The 17,605-nt window shown below is 34.3% G+C and overlaps 1 protein-coding gene and 1 pseudogene across 2 annotated transcripts in view; both read right to left on the reverse strand.

Moving 5' to 3' along the window:
• TOGARAM1 (TOG array regulator of axonemal microtubules 1) overlaps nucleotides 1-17,605 on the reverse strand; it is a 78,009-nt gene that overhangs the window by 39,851 nt on the left and 20,553 nt on the right. The window contains exons 4-7 of one of the 2 annotated variants that reach the window (XM_088024628.1): nucleotides 10,961-11,254; nucleotides 9,324-9,586; nucleotides 6,852-7,084; nucleotides 3,921-4,021 (exon numbers count right to left, since the gene is read on the reverse strand). In XM_088024628.1, coding sequence (XP_087880754.1) covers nucleotides 3,921-4,021; nucleotides 6,852-7,084; nucleotides 9,324-9,586; nucleotides 10,961-11,254 — 891 coding nt within the window. Of the gene's footprint in view, nucleotides 1-3,920; nucleotides 4,022-6,851; nucleotides 7,085-9,323; nucleotides 9,587-10,948; nucleotides 11,255-17,605 lie in introns of both variants that reach the window. The other variant, XM_028100938.2, reaches the window with a different exon arrangement.
• On the reverse strand, nucleotides 13,295-14,450 carry LOC114207002 (large ribosomal subunit protein eL30 pseudogene; annotated as a pseudogene).

Genomic DNA, 17,605 nt, shown 5'->3' on the forward strand with positions numbered 1-17,605 from the left:
TAATATTAGAAATTATAACATTATAGTAATTCAGTTTTATCTTATTTTAAATTTTGTTATACTTTTTACTAGCAGTTAAGAACATATATTATAATCTATATATAAAACATTTTATAAAACAGGCTTTAAAATTACAATGAAATACAAAATTCAATGTTTGAAAGAGATAACCAAGTATATATATATATATATATATATATATATATATATATTTAAAATATGACAGGCATTTAATGTTTAAATGACATATAAACCTTTATAGCAAAAAGAAAAAATTTTAAATCTAGAATTTTTAAACTGTATGCTGAGAGTTATTTTCCATTTCTCTCTTCTCTCCCACTCTTGTGTAATGGGTCTATACTGGTCTGGCTGGTGAAGCAGTACACTCCACAGTAACGGAGCTCAGAATCTGGACTCATGCTTCCTAGCCATAAATCATAGCACTGTCACTTAAGCCCCTGACAGAACCTGGGCAAGACAATCTTATTTGTAAAATGGAGGATAATAGAGGGGCGCCTGGGTGGCTCAGTTGGTTAAGCGACTGCCTTCGGCTCAGGTCATGATCCTGGAGTCCCAGGATCGAGTCCCACATCGGGCTCCTTGCTCAGCAGGGAGTCTGCTTCTCCCTCTGACCCTCTTCCCTCTCGTGCTCTCTCATTCTCTCTCTCAAATAAATAAATAAATAAATAAATAAAATCTTAAAAAAAAAATGGAGGATAATAGAATTACCCTTCCCAGAATGGCTGTGAGGATTAAGAAAATACATGTAAAGGGCTTAGCATAGTGCCTAACATACTGTAAATACCCAAATGTTATATTCCTAACTAAAAATAAAAGAAATCAGGGTGCCTGGGTGGCTTAGTCAATTAAGCATCCAACTCTTGATTTCGTCTCAGGTCATAATCTCAGGGTTGTGAGATCGAGCCTCGGGTCAGGCTCGCATTCAGTGGAATGTTTGAGATTCTTTCTTTCCCTCCCCACCTGCCCCCCACCAATAAATAAATAAATCTTTAAAAAAAATCAAAACCCTAATGTGGACCTCCTTTTAACAAATATCAAAAATTTTAATCTACATTTGAATGTTTCAACTGACTACCCTATACCAATACTTTGAAGCTATTAAAACCACAAAATATCTACTAAATAGAAAATCCTACACAATATATGTCACCATCCACTTTCATATATACAGTTCCCTACAAATACCATTAGATAGCAATAACAAAATACAATTTGTTCTTAATATTATTGTGGGTTTTTTAATAAAAACAGGATTGTGAGGAGAAGGGGTGGCTGGTGGCAACTGGTCAACAGAGGACTGTAGAGTAAAAGGCACTAAGTCAGTTCATAGAGAGTCAAAAAATATCTGGTGTTAAATGATAGAGAACTTCTGGGAGTAACATGGGTATCTTTCTACACTCTTCTTAGTTTTGATAGTTAATTCATAAAGGTATCCTCATAAAGATACTGGCTTTGGGTGCAAATGCTTTCTGTTAATAACAGGTATTACTAATCTGATGCTACAGGAAAAAAGTTTACTATAACATAATTCAGGAAATTTACCTATGTAAATTACCTATAGCACATGTGCTATAATAGGTAGTGGTGGATTACATGTGGAAATATTTATTGGAAATTAGAACACAAAGACAAGTTGGATTTATAGTTTCTACATAATTATTTTTGGTTTTGTTTTCAGATAATCTTTACTCAGAGCATTACCATTTTTACTTTATCAGTTAAATGATAAACTTGTAGGAATCATTTGCTTACTAAAAACAAAACCCTATCCCACAAAAACAAAAAATGTAAACCCAAGTTTATAAAATCCTAAACCATTAGCAACCTTATATTTTGAGGGCATATTAAATTTAACCAAGAATATCTCACAGTGAATTCAACAGCAGAGTTTCCAAAACTTGATCTTAGAAATGTGTATTTGTTAAAAATACAGATTTTTAACTCTGAAGATCAATTCATTATTTGTGAGGTGAGGTCCCAGAATCTGTGTTATAAGCATCCCTGGTGATCCCTAGGACTAGGCAAATTTGAGAAATACTAAATATTAGACAAGTTTGGCAAACACTGAATATTGTGTAATGAAGTATGTACTGTTTTAAGAACTTTTTCACTTTACTAAAACTTAAGTGACTTAGGAGGTCAGGGGGAAACTCAAATCTAGGTTTTCTAAATCTGTTCTTTTCTAACTCCAAACATACTCTTCCGGAAGAGGGCTCCACTTTTGTAAGTAAGACACAGGCTACCAATAACTTATATAAATAAAGTTATGAATAATTTACTATAATAATCAGCCTCAAAAAGGGATTATAGAATAAGTTTATGTGTTATGTTTCTTTGTGTCTTCTCCTTTAAAGGAACAAAAGCCAAGTGTCCCCTATGCATTAGGTGCTTATACTTAACTGTTTATTACCCCTTCTCAAGGTTTACATTACCAGATGAGGGAACTGAGTTTCAAAGCAGTTAAATCACTTGCCCAGCTCATGAATATGGTCAAACCGGGATTCCAGCTGGGGTCTTTCAGACTCCAAAGCATATATACACTGTCTTCCTTGCCTAATAGATTAACTAACTCTTTGTGGAACACTAGCTTTGTGGAAGCCAATATACCAGGCATGCATGGTTGAATTAGGCATTCGTGATAACGAAGGCACTAGGTAGATAATCAGGATCTAAGAATCTGAGAGTCCAAAGAAGTAAAATAATGGTAATACCACTATAAAGGATCAGTACAAAATATAATGATATCATAAAAGAGGTAATAATCAATTTTGTTTGTGAATGGGGAAGGTTTTCAGAGAAAGCAATTGCACTGTTTTTACAGCTGAATGGGGTGTGGTGTAGATTCCAGATTTCACCTAGAAAAAATGGTAAGTGCAACTGCAAAAAGAGAGGAAATGATATTGAAAGTGGTCTGATTTAACTGGAATACAAAATTACAAAGAAGGAAGTGAAATATGAGGCAGGAGAGGTAGACAGGGACAGATCATGGAAGAATGCCCTAAATAAATTTAGGTTGGGCAATACAGTCAGACTTGCGTTGTGGTCTCTATTGCATCATTCAGAATGAGACTGAAGCTGGAGAGAAATCTTAGGAGGCTAAATGGGTAAGAAATGAGTAAAAGTGGAGACTAAAAAGAGGAGATGAAATTAAGACATATTTAGGAATAAGAAATTTAAAAATCTTAGTAGACAAATACATACATACATAGCTTTTTAGAGAGTAAATTATAATATAAGGTAGAGTAGCCTTAAAGTTGTTAGGACTTTTATACTGAGATCATGTGAAAATAAATGCCAATTTGCTATAATTCACTCATAATCCAAATACTGTTACCAATCATAAAGAAGAATCACATGCAGTTTCTATCCTAAATAGATCAGAATCCAAATATTTCTCCAAAAGATTACTAATAACTAAATCTATTTTCTGAAAAGTGATGCTATACGTTACAGACTTCCAGGTTAGTTCACAAAATTCTTAACAAGATACAAATGAACTTAACTACCAGCTAAGTGTTGTTTTTAAAACAAATTGTCTTTTGTGATTCCTAGTGGCTTCCAAACTGTGCTGCATATTAGAATCACCTTGAGGGCTTTCAAAACTCTGGTGGCCAGGTCACATTTCATATCAATTAAACCAAAATGTCTGGATGGAAGAGCCAGGCATAGGTACACCTATGGGCTTAAAGGGGGATCAATTATTTAAGTAAATAATTTTTCTTCCAAGAATAATATAATACTTATTCTTGCCAAAAAAGGCCTTTTAAGGAGTTAAAAAGATGATTAGTCTTAATTGGTAACTACAAAAATTCTATATCTGAAATGCATTTTTTACGATTTTTGGTATCATTTAAAAATCATACTTTCTATAAATCATATTTATAAAAGTTATAAAATACCTGCACTGTGGCTTTGGTCAGCTATCTCAGAGATTTTATTCTTTGCAGAAGAAAGTCTCGTTGGACAAGGTTTTGATCCAAATGTCGGAAATATGTCTGACCTACAATGAAACAAAGTAATTCCAATAAACATTTAAGATCTAAAGCTGTTCAACATTCTTAGATAGTAAGGCAGGAGCAAGTATGAAAACTATAGCTAAGAATATTTTTTTATTGGTATTCCTAGTTCACTTTTAGATCTTCCAGCCATTTAATATATAGGCAATTCTTTTTTTTTTTAAGATTATTTATTTATTTATTTGACAGAGAGAAAGAGAGAGAGGGAACACAAGCAGGCTTCCCATGGAGCAGGGAGCCCGACGCGGGACTTGATCCCAGGACCCTGGGATCATGACCTGAGCCAAAGGCAGACGCTTAACCAACTGAGCCACCCAGGCACCCTAACATATAGGCAATTCTTAATTTTTCATGAGAGGATTACAAAAGGCAGGGAAGATTCTCTAACTCATACTATATAACCTTTTGTTGGGTCAAAAAAAAAAAAAAAAAACCTAATCCAAAGAAAGCTCGTTCAAACAGATGACTCCTAATAATCTAATATACTATCTGTCCTCACAGATAATAACACAAAAAAAGAGACTTAACTACATTACAAATTAGAGATAAGCAACAGGTGGATTTATTAGCAAATATCATTTTCTTCCTGGATTATTCTTTGTTATACTTTTCTGACATTATAAAGAGGTACAGGCTTTGTTTCACAAAGAAAGTGACTGAAGAATGTTGAATCTGAATGTAAAGGAACTGTTTTAAATCATTTAAGTGTTGTAATAAGTGCTGTAATATCAATAAGCCAGTGATGAATATTATAAAGAGATTTTACAAAGGAGTATAGTTCTTAGTAGTTGGGTAAGCGTTGTTAATTGGCCTAGTGAGAAGTCAATGTTAAACATTATTTTTTTTAAGGTTTTATTTATTTATTTGACAGAGAGAGACACAGTGAGAGAGGGAACACAAGCAGAGAGAGTGGGAGGGGGAGAAGCAGGCTCCCTGCTGAGCAGGGAGCCCAATGTGAGGCTCGGTCACGACCCGAGTCAAAGACAGACGCCCAACGACTGAGCCACCCAGGTGCCCCAGTGTTAAACATTTTTAAAGAGTAATTTCTCTAGAATAGATGATAGGTTTTTTTAGTCAATTTACATTTAAACCATGTGCCTGACTTGAATGAAAGAAAATACTTTAGTCTCTACAAGAGTGGCTCTCAAGAGTTTTTCATCCCCAACCCACTTAAAGATGAAAGCCCCACATGAGGTAACAGTGGCTCTCTTTGCCATGATTCTTAAGGCAAGATGCAAGCTGGTTAAGAATAACTGTTTTAAAGCTATTAAACTTAATGGGAAATATGAAATTCATTACAGGTAATTTAGTCCAGAAATGAGGGTATATTGAACTCCTTCTCACAGAGTTCAAAATCTGAAGAGAATAATTCCATGAGACAATATAGAGAATAGTGAATTCTAAATGTTATAGTATAAAATGAACTTTTCTTCCCAACTAGGTTCTAAATTATTTATAAGACCTTGCAACTGTAGGAGTATTTAACATAAAATTTCACATTCATAGAAAATAAGGGAAGGACTTTAGGTCTAAAAGATAAATATGTATTTTAAGTGTCTGGAAACTAAATACAAACAGTTACTTCACCAGCCCATGTAGCCATTCCAAATTCATTTTGTAAATATGTTGCATTATTCTACCTGGGTAATTACAACAAAGGAATTTCCAGTAAGAAAAAATTTCCAACTGCAAAATAAGCTGCTATTTAAGTTAAAAATGTAGAGAATGGAATCACGAGATAAGACAAACTTCTCATAGCAGGACACAAAAATTTGGTTTAATTCTATGAACTGCTGAAATGAAACACCCTTTTCCATTAGAGTTAATAGAACACCATCTGTCCTTTGACTATAGTCTCTAACTACCTATATGTTCACTTAAGTGAAAATAATTTAAATTTAATTTTAAATATTTACAGCTAGTAGCTGTGGATAACCATGGTTCAGGATAAAATCAAAGGAAAAAAGTTAAAAAGACTCACAACAACAAATATAAACACGGATGTGAAACAACTGGAATTCTCATACTTTGCTACAAATATCTTGGAAAACTGTTCAGCAGTTATTTAAAAAGCTAAATGTATATCTATCCTATGACCCAGCAATTCTACTCAAGTTTTTGTCTAAAATAAAGAGGGAAGAGATTCCCCAAAATCCTAGAATAGAGCCATGGAAATTCTCAGAAATCAAAGTGGGATCACTGTTTAAGACTTAGAGGTCACTGAGGTAATCTGGAAAAGTTTGTTGAATTGCTATACTAGAAAAAAATGCTCTGGGGTGGCCAGGACTCTAATTCCAGAATTGCTATAAGGGAGACTCCTGAGAACGCTGCAAAAGCTATGGCACGGAGGCCTAAGCTTCTACATGAAAATGGAACAACAAAATATAAGGAATGGCGAGGTAACAGCTGAGTGGAGTTTATCTACAAATTAGAGGAAATTGGTGCTGAGTTTTCAATGAAAGCAGTAATATCAGCTATAGGTCCACTGCAAAAGACTCAATGATCTAAGAGAGCTAAAGAACAAAGAATATTAGGATAAATCCTAGGCAGAACAACAAGTAGGGCTTGGGGAATAAGGGTTTATATTACTGTAGATGCTCTAAGTTACAGCTGATGTGTTCTCTCTCTCTCCACCCATCCCAAACCAAAGCCAAGCTAGATAGTATCTGTAAACTTTTCCACTGTCTTTTAAATGTATTTCAACATTTTAAGAACTAGAAAATAAAGTTTGAAAGTTTTTTTCAAATACGATATTAGGGATGAGACTACAAATTAAAGATTAGCATTCATTTAACATGTCAAAAAATAAAATACATTATTCTCTTCCCCTGGGGAGTTGTAGACAGAGAAGATGTCAATGATTCTTGGCTATAAACTCCACTTTCACTATAAGAGCTGATGTTTGGAGAGGAAGATCGAGATGGTGAGTCCATAGTCAAGTCGAGCTTAACTGCAGAATCAGGGCTTTCAAGATCAGAAGTACTGCCACTCAGTTTTGCTCTTTTCTTAGCTGCACTATTACGAAGGGACTTAAGAGAGCTCTGCATCTAAGAAGGAAAAAAAAAACAATTAACTTTGCAAGACATTTATGTGAGTAAAGTTATCCTAAGATTTTAAATTCCATTCACTATACCTAGCGAGCCATTCCCCAATCTGTTATTAACAAGATGGATATTAACATATTCGTACATAGTAAAAATACAGATTTTAAAAAACAACCAATATAAACAAGATTGTAAGCCCCTTAAGAGGAAGGATCTCAAACTATTATTCACCATGGTATTTCCAGCACTAAGAACAATGACTAATATAATAAAATTTAATTAGTGAATGAATCACTGAATCAGATGGTAGACATCTAAGTTGAAGTCAGAGAGGTCTAGCCAATCTTTGGTCATTGGTGTGTGGATGTGGCCATTTAGAAATTCTGTGAAAAGTAATCAGTTTTCTAAAATTTGAAGTTTACATCAAGTTTGCCAGTGTTAGAGGTCAGAGAATAACAGATGACTGTATGTGACTTCTGAAGCCAAGTGTTTCTAGAAATGTAGAGTAGAAGATGCCATTACAAACAAATATATTAAAGTTGGGAATAGAACCCTGAATGAATTAAGGAACCCAGAAACATACATAAACTGTGTTTCACTTACATTTTGATTATAACAATTATAATGGTTGATTCAACAGTATGGCCACTTCCCTAATAAATCCTTAGAAGGCTATTTAAAAATAGTACTATCCTCCTATATTTATCAATAATTTTATAAAATTGAAATTTTTATAAAATTCTATAAATTTTATAAAACTAAAAATTTTATAAAATTGAAATTACCCTTTCAATTATTCATTAAAAGAAAAAGGGCTATTTTTAAGGTATCATACAAATAATGCAAAAATATGTAGCATCAGATGAAATTTATGAGTTACGTAGGAAAATGCCTCTTCCAGAACTTTCTTCCCTTTAAATGAATTCTCTTCCTAGTACCAGTGAAATACAACTGGGGTGGGGGGGAGGGAAGATTTTACAAGCAGTCAGAAGTTGGAATGACTAATTAATTCATTAAGAACCAATTTTGGTACGCATGCTTAATGCTAAAAAAAAAAAATGCCCTTAAAATGAATATGCATTAATATTAACTTTATTTTATTGAGCAAAATCAGTATATGATGCTTACATCTTAAAAACAGGCAAAAATAGACCACAAAATATAATCGAGTGTTTCAGTTTACACATTTTACGTAAAACATTTTTTAAACCTGACATCAGGCAGACTAATATGATGAAAAGAAAGCATCTATGGCAATAGTGCTCCAAATCCAAAGTAATATAGCAACCACATTCCTTCTCTGACATAATTAGCATGTACAGAGTTATCATATTGGCAACGGATTTTTATAGTATAAATGGAGCGACTGAGAATTCAAAGAGTATATAATATAACCTCAGTTTCATAAAGATAAATAAACTTGTACATATGCACAACAGACATACCCAGGAATGTTCAATGCACCATTGTTTGCAATAGCAAAAGACAAGGAATAAGCCAAAATCAATTATGATATCATAAATATCAAAATATTAGTATATTAAAAGTACAAAAATACATAAAACACAAATTAATGGTGATAGTGGTTGCTTCTGGTGGAGGGAAAGGAACTGGATTGGGGAGGGAACTATGTTATGTTTCATTTATTTAAAAATAGGAAACAAATATGCAAATTGTTCACTTGAGAGGGATTAGTGTATGGGTATATTGCTATATTACTCATACTTTTAACTTAAAAAGAAATAATATATGCATAGAAGAAATACTGAAAGGAAACACATTAGAGTGTTAATGGTAAATTATTCTGGGTAGTGGAATTTGGTGTTATGCATTTTCTTCCAATACGTCACTATAGTTTCTATGTTTTCTATAAGGATCATAAATATTTTTATTTTTATTTTTTTATTTTTTTAAAAAAGATTTTATTTATTTACTTGAGAGAGAGAATGAGAGAGAGAGAGAGCACATGAGAGGGGGGAGGGTCAGAGGGAGAAACAGACTCCCTGCTGAGCAGGGAGCCCGATGCGGGACTCGATCCCGGGACTCCAGGATCATGGCCTAAGCTGAAGGTAGTCGCTTAACCAACTGAGGCACCCAGGCGCCCGGATCATGAAATATTTTTATAAAAAAGAAAACATATTATGGAATTAAAAAGTACTTGATTTTTCCTTAAATAACAGCTATTGTATTATAGAAAATTACAAGGATTTAAAAATTATTAAAAATTATATTTGGCTCTAACCTCTTCTTGATCCAAATCTTTATCTCTGATATCTAATTCTGAAAGATCAATTGTAAGACTATCTTTTTCACTCTTCCAAATATCATCAGGCGCTTTCTTTTTGGGTCCCACTGTGCTTAAGTCAGCTTTATCAGGCAAAAGGCTGATTCCCCTTGGTATGGGAGGTACGGGTTTGGTCCCATTTAGGCCTCGTCGGGAAGACGGTGATCTCACCAAGGCAGGTGTAAGTTGAACTGGAGAAAGTTTTTCTTGAGAATTTTCTCCTGCATGAAAAAAACATATTTTACTTATATTTTTTTAATTTCAGAGAACTGGGAGTTATAATCACAAGTGTTTGGAATACAGCATTTTTAAATTAAAAAACACACTGTCCTTTATTAGAAGATTACTATTTAAAATCAGATCAAAGCATCAGTGTCCCCTAACAAATACAACAAAAATGAGTTACCAGAAATTCTTTCATATTAAATAAAAATACTATATACCAAGTTAAATTTCTATCTTTATACACATTATCATAACTAATGTTTGTATGATAAAGTCCACAAGTAAGCCAGAAGGACTACTTGCCTGGCTTCATTTAATTATGCAAGCAACATGTGAGTGACTACTATATGCAAAGCAGTAATGCTGGGCACATGAGAGAACAAACTGAATAAACTCTCAGCTTTCAATACAGTATTTGATCTTGTAGGAAAGACAAACATAGAAAGAAATTAATGGAGGAAATGAAAGTGTAGTGCTAAGAAAAAGTGATAAAACTGACTAACCACACAACAAATTGACCTTATGATCATTTATAAACTGGAACATCACTGAGGTAGGGTAGTTTAAAGGTGTACACCTTAGCTCAGAGGCTGGGGATAAGAAAGTATGTGGGATATAGGGGCTGCCTTTAATAGACTTTTTATTTTGAGATTGGATCTGTCTTGAATAAGTTTATATGCTAATTTCATTATTTTGGAAAGGGCTATTTTTGTTTTTTTTAAAGATTTCATTTATTTGTCAGAGAGAGAGAGAGACAGAGAGAGCACAAGCAGGGGGAGCGACAGAGGAAGAAGACAGGTTCCCCAATGAACAAGGAGCCCGACACAGGACTCAATCCCAGGACCCTGGAATCATGACCTGAGCTGAAGGCAGTTGCTTAAGGGACTGAGCCACCCAGGAGTCCCGGAAGGGCTATTGTTAAGAAAAGAATATTTTAGTTAACAAATAAATAGAAAATGCTTTTAAATAAATTTAACATATACTAAGCAATTAAAAAATGTAGAATAAATGGATACTAAGCATTAATTATAGTAATTATGACAATTTTATATTTCTAAAGCTAAAATTCGTTACTAGGCTCTTGGGCTGTTCATGTTCATTAATAAAGCATTATTAGTTGCCTAGTTCTGAAAAATGATTTTAAAGTGCAAAATTAAGAAAAGAAATGGCAATTTCATTTGAATTTTATTTTATATAACATGTTTGATTTATTTAACATACTATTAAATATTTTCCTAGATGCTTACTAATTCAAAGAAATAAAATGCAGTTTACCAGCTCTTAAAGATCAAACAGCCCTAACTCCAAAGTAATATTTCAAAAACACAAATAAATTTGAACAAAGTATTAATTTTTACCATCATTTCTACCTGGAGGGTCAGACGATTTTTGGCTGACAAGCTTTTTCTGTGGACTCGGCTTTGGTAGTCCTTCGAAGCTTTTAAGAGGCCAGGAATTGGAGAAGTTAATCGAAATATCCTGAGACTTCTTTGGAGATACGGTAAGAGATGCGTGCTTTGGACTAGTTCGAGGTGATGAGAGAGGATAGGATGGAAGGATGAAGCCTCCTGGACTTGGATTTAGACCAGAGTATGATGAAGTACGTTCCGTTTGGCTACCAAATGTCTGCTGTGTCTTAGGAGCAAAATTCAGGCTAGCAGACACTGTAATAAAACAAAAGAGAATATGTTACTTATGTATATACATTTAAGAGTTTAAAATTGGTTTGCTTTTCACTTTCAGATTTTTATCCCATCTGGTGTTTATTTCTTTTTGTACAGTGTGAAGTTTAACTTTTTTCTATATAGATAGTGCAATTGTCCCAGTGCCATGTTTTAAACTGTCCTTTCTTTTCCATTCATCTATAAAGCTCAAATATATACACATATGTATGTATGTATACACACACACTGAGGTGCTTCGTATTGGTTCAATTAGTCTATTTTGTCTATCCCTGCACTAGTACTACAATGTTTTATTTATCATAATGCTGTCCAAAGGATGGATATCCTTCCATTTTTTAGCTTCCTCAGAATTATCTTGGCCATTCTTGTATTTCAGGATCAGCCTGTCAAGTCCTATACAAGATCCTCAGTGGGTTTTTGATTGGAATGACATTGAATTTACAGCTCAACCTAGGAATAACTGCCATTTTCCTGATATTCAGCCTCCCTGTTTAAAAATGTAGGATCTCCTTTAAAGTCTTCTTTTATGTCTCTCAGAAATATATTTTAGCTTTCATAATAAAAGGTATACAAATCTTTTGTTAGGTTTCCATATACTTATATATTTTGTTGATACTGTAATTTCTTTCTTAAAAATTATATTTTCTGAATGTTGCTGGTGTCTAGGAACTTTATATTCTGGCTTTGTATCTGGCAACCTTGCTAAATTGCTTAGAATTTTAACAGTTTTCTGTATATGCTTTTAGATTTTTTGTAAGTGATCTAATAATTTTAATAATGATAATGATGGCAATTATGATAATGATAATGATGGGAGCTAATGCTTAGTGAGCACTTTACTATGTGTCAAGTGTGTTCTAAACACTTCATGTGTATTAAGTAATTTAATCCTCACAACAACCCCATGGGGGTAGGTACTATTCTTACCTTATAGATTAAAAGAAAAAAATGTAAGAGGGTTAAGTAAATTGCCAAAAATCACACACTAGGAAATCATAAAGCTGGGATACAGACCCAGGCACTGTGGCTTCCAAGTGCTCTTAATTATCACATTTTATCTGATGGTAATGACAATTTTTGTTTCTTCCTCTACAAACTTTATACTTTTAATTTTGAGCTAGGCTCTCCCTAAATAGGGAGTACAATGACTCCCAAAATTTAGCACGGATTTTTCTTTGCACCCAGACTTAATATCAAAATGCCACTCAACATCTTCTTTAAAGACAGATGACCCAAATGTAACATGTTCAAAACAAAACGCTTGATTTCCCAGTCAAATCTATTCTCCTAATCTTCCTCTTGGTAAATGGCAGCTCTATTCCTCAAGTTGCTCAGGCCAACAACACTGGACTCATCCTTGATTCTTCTCACAAACTTCACATCTAATCCATTAGTAAATCTTCTGTCTCTATATTAGCAACACAGGGTGATCACTGAGTCTGAAAACTTAGGTGAATGCAGAATAAATGGCTTATTCATATTATATGAGCATACATAATAAAATTATCTGTTTCCAAACTTTATGGCCACCCTGTATATCAAAATCCAACTACTTCTCATCACTTCCACCCCTTCCTTTCTAATACAAGCCATATCATCTCTCACCTTTACCATTGCCATATCCTCACTAGTTTGCTTTGTACCCGGTCCCCGTTGTTACTAAACCTATTCTCTACGTAGCAGCTCTGATCCTTTTAAAATAGTCAAATCAGGCTATTTTTGTTTCCTCTCAAAAACCTCCTGTGACTTCCCATCCCACTCAGAATAAAATCCCAAATCCTTACTCTATTCTGCAAGGCCCCAAGTTATCTCTGAAAATTACTCGCCCCCTCACTCATTCCACTGACCTTGCTATTTCTCCAATAAGAGAAATATGGTCCTACTTCAGAGCGTTTGTACTTTGATTGTTCTCTCTTCCTGGAATGCTCTCTTCCTGGATTTCTCCAGATATCAATGTAACTCACTCCCCCACTTCATTTGGCTTTTTTTTTCTTTTTAAACAAGCTGTGGCCAGTTTTATTAAAGAAAAATTTTGAGTGATTTACTTTCTACCAGTCTGTTCTGGCATGCTTCTAATACTATCAGAATCACCTGGATCAATGATAGCCAGTGTGCATACTCTGTAGTATCTCCCACATGCTGTGCCCAATTATTGCCACTGTAGTGATGGACACCAGTTTTGGCCAACATGGCATAGTATTCTATTTCAGATTTCCTCAAGGTTGGACAGTTGTTGGCAAGGATGACCAGTTTCGTTTTGCCATGTCTGATCATTTTCAGAGTCTGCTTGTACCCCAGCTCGTACTTTCCACTTTTCATAACAAGCTGGAGCCTAGAGTTGATCGACTCCAGCGACTTTTTTCATCTTTTTTGAGGCCACCATCTTCCTGCCTTAGATGCGGGATGGCCCCAACCAAGAGCAGCCACCAAAATGGCCTCATTTGGCTTTCTGCTTAAACATTTTCACTCCACAGAAATTTTCCTTATCACATTCTGTCTCCTACCCTGGCTTATTTTTCTTCAGAGCAGTCACTTCTATTCTTGTTTCTTTTTTTTTCTCCTCTACTAGATTTTGATTTTTAGATTCTAGAAAGTACCTGCTTCCCAATAAATACTAGAGGGATTAGTAATTAAATGTTCAAAAGCAAAGGTAACAGTGAGCATTTTTGTCTTATTCTTGACTTTAAAGTGAATTTTAATATTTTAACACTAAATATAGTTGCTATAGGTATTAACAGATATTAATCAGGTTAAGAAAGTTATTTGTAGTTTGTTATGAGTTTGTAATCATGCACTGATGTTGAATTTTAACCGCATCTATTAACACACTTATATAGTTTTCCTCCTTTCTGTGATAAGGTTAAAAATATAGGATTTTCTGAAAAATTACTTACACATAATATATTACACATTTTATTTTTTTTTATTTTTTTTTTTAAGATTTTTTATTTATTCATTTGCGAGAGAGACAGAGAGAGAACAAGTAGGGGGAGAGGCAGAGGGAGAGGGAGAAGCAGACTCCCCGCCGAGCAAGGAGCCCGATGCAGGACTCAATCCCAGGACCCTGGGATCATGACCTGAGCCGAAGGCAGATGCTTAACCATCTGAGCCACCCAGGCGCCCAATATATTACACATTTTAAAACCACATTGCTAGATTTCACTTGCCAATACATTATTTAGGACTTCGTTTTTCATGAAAGTGAACCTGGGCCACCATTTTTTGCTTTTATTCATTAACTTTATGGTATGGTATTAATCCTATATTCATCTCATAAAAGCAGGGAAACTTCTTTCTTCTTTCAGTTTGTATAAGGTAGGACTTATCTCTTTTTGAAGGTTTGAAAGAATACCAGGAAAATCATCTGAGCCTGGGACTTTGTCTTTTTTGTGTGTGTAGGGGTAAAATTTTAAAATAAAATTCCTTTAATGATTACAGGTCTACTGAGGTTTTCTATTTCTGAGACAACTTTCACAAGCTTATTGTGTTGTTCATTACTCTGTATCATCTAATATAAAACTTCTTTATTCTATTTAAATTTTCTTTTTTTTAAGATTTTATTTATTTATTTGAGAGAACACAAGCAGGAGAAGGAGCAGAGGGAGAAGCAGACTCCCCCCTAAGCAAGGAGCCCAATGTGGGGCTTGATCCCAGACCCCTAGGATCATGACCTGAGCCCAAGGCAGATGCTTAACCAACTGAGCCATCCAGGTGCCCCTCTATTTAAATTTTCTACTAACATTTGTAGATTTGTTAATTTTCTCCTTGTAATTCTGTCAACACACTCCCCCCCAACACACACATGTCCAAACATTTTAGAAAAGTCTTATCTCTTCCTGAATTGTTCTTTTTTCATTATAATGATCATCTTTAGCCCTAAAAATATTTTTACCTTTAGTGTGCATATTTTCTCTAATATCAATATTTTTATACTTGCTATCTTTGATTATTTGCCTAGTATATCTTTTCCATGCTTTACTTTCTCCCATTCTATTTTGACTTGTTTTAGGTATGGCTCTTAAAAATAGCATTTCATAATCCAATTAAAAAAATGCACAGAAGACATGAATAGACATTTTCCAAAGACAACATCCAGATGGCCAACAGACACATGAAAAAATGCTCAACATCACTGATCATTAGGGAAATGCAAATCAAAACTACAATGAGCTAATACCTCACACCTGTCAGCTATAATCAACAACACAGGAAACAAGAGGTGTTGGTGAGGATGTGGAGAAAGGGGAATCCTCTTGTACTGTTGGTGGGAATGCAAACTAGTGTGGCTATTCTGGAAAACAGTATGGAGGTTCCTCAAAGAGTTAAAAATAGAACTACCTACAGCCCAGCAATTGCACTACTAGGTATTTACCCAAAGAATACAAAAATATTAATTCAAAGGGATACATGCACCGTGATGTTTATAGCAGCATTATCCACAATAGCCAAATTATAGAAACAGCCCAAGTGTCCATCGATTGATGGATAAAGAAGTGGCAGACACACACACACACACAATGGAATATTACTTAGCCAAAAAAAGACTGAAATCTTGCCATTTGCAATGACATGGATGGAGCTAGAAACTATTATGCTAAGCGAAATAAGTCAATCAGAGAAACACAAATACCATATGATTTCACTCATATGTGTAATTTAAGAAACAAAACAAACAAGCAAAGGGGGGAAAAAAAAGAGAGAGGGAAACCAAGAAACAGAAGGGAGGCAGGTGGGGGGATGGATTAAACAGGTGATGGAGATTAAGAAATACACTTGTGATGAGCGCTGGGTGATGTATGGAAGTGCTGAATCACTGTTATTGTACACCTGCACTTAATATTACACTGTATGTTAACTAACTGGAATTTAACTAAAAACTTTTAAAAAAAGTGGAAAAAATATAAATCAGAAAAAAATAGCATTTCAATTTTAATAAATAAAATAAAAGCTGATCATCTATGTTATTTAAATGCTAAGTTCTGTCCACTGATATTTCTGGTAACTACTGATATATTTGGTTTTAATTCTACCATCTTATTGTGTGCTTTCTATTTATCGTGTGTTTTATTATTTTTTCTTGCTTTTTATTGATCTTTTCTTTTTATTCCTCAACTAATATAAAAATCTATTTGTAACCATTTAGGGTTCCCTTAAATTTTCCTATAATATTTTTGGGAAGATTTTCAACAACAAAAGACCTAGCTTATGTATACTAACAAAACTTTCTTCTGAAGACTTAACTAGATGTAATTATATATCATTTATTTTTAATTCATAAATAACATAGTTAGGACCTTTACTTCTACCTAAATCTTATTTGGGTGGGAAAGGGGACTACAGGAGATTTAAGTGGTCACCAATTTACATGTAAATGAAAACTTTCAACTTCCTGATTTGAACTATAATGCTCTATTAATAGATTCTGGTGCTTCCATGTCAGTGTGTTATTACATATTCCTTTTATTAAGAGATTTCAAAATATTTCTTACAAAGAACTCAAACATCAAATTTTTTAATGCACATAAAGAGAACCAATAGAATGCCAAAAAAAAAAAAAATCAACATTTCCAATGTTTGGTGTGGATCACTGCAACATTTAAAATTGGGACGGAAGCTTCTAGATGGTTTCTGGCATCTACACCCAGGTCTTCAGAAATCCCACCGAGAATATTAGTTGACATGGTGGTGGTCCTAATAGACTTTTCTTTTTTTTAAAGATTTTATTTATTTATTTGACAGAGAGAGACACAGTGAGAGAGGGAACACAAGCAGGGGGAGCAGGAGAGGGAGAAGCAGGCTTCCTGCTGAGCAGGGAGCCCAATGCGGGGCTCGATCCCAGGACTCCGGGATCATGACCTGAGCTAAAGGCAGATGCTTAACGACTGAGCCACCCAGGTGCCCCCCACAATAGACTTTTTAATGTACAACCTACTATTAAGTTAAATGCTGACTTTGGAAGAACTTGATATCCCTTTAGTAGCTGCTCTTATAGGTATTCTGAGAGGTTATAGAAAACCAGAGCCTCAATGAAGATCTGATTAAACACTGAGAGTGGAGGTAGTTATCAAAGATAATGTAATCATTTGGGGATATCCTAAACAGGAACAGACTAAGCAACAGAGAGAATCTTCACTGCTTCTACAATTCACAAGTCCCAAGGGTATCTAGTCAAAATTTAGGAAATTTCTCTATCATTAAGAAAGATGAACTGTTTTATTGGGAAAACACCATAAAGAAAAACTTTATAGAGTCATATGGCTTTTGTAGTGGGTGGAGGAAAGGGTTGCTAAAATTTAAGTACTATATTAACTAAATCTTCCTTACTGATTT

This window comes from Eumetopias jubatus, unplaced genomic scaffold, assembly GCF_037043125.1.
Source record: "Eumetopias jubatus isolate StellerSeaLion01/CBP00866 unplaced genomic scaffold, mEumJub1_p1.0 scaffold_7, whole genome shotgun sequence".
Lineage (NCBI taxonomy): Eukaryota > Metazoa > Chordata > Mammalia > Carnivora > Otariidae > Eumetopias > Eumetopias jubatus.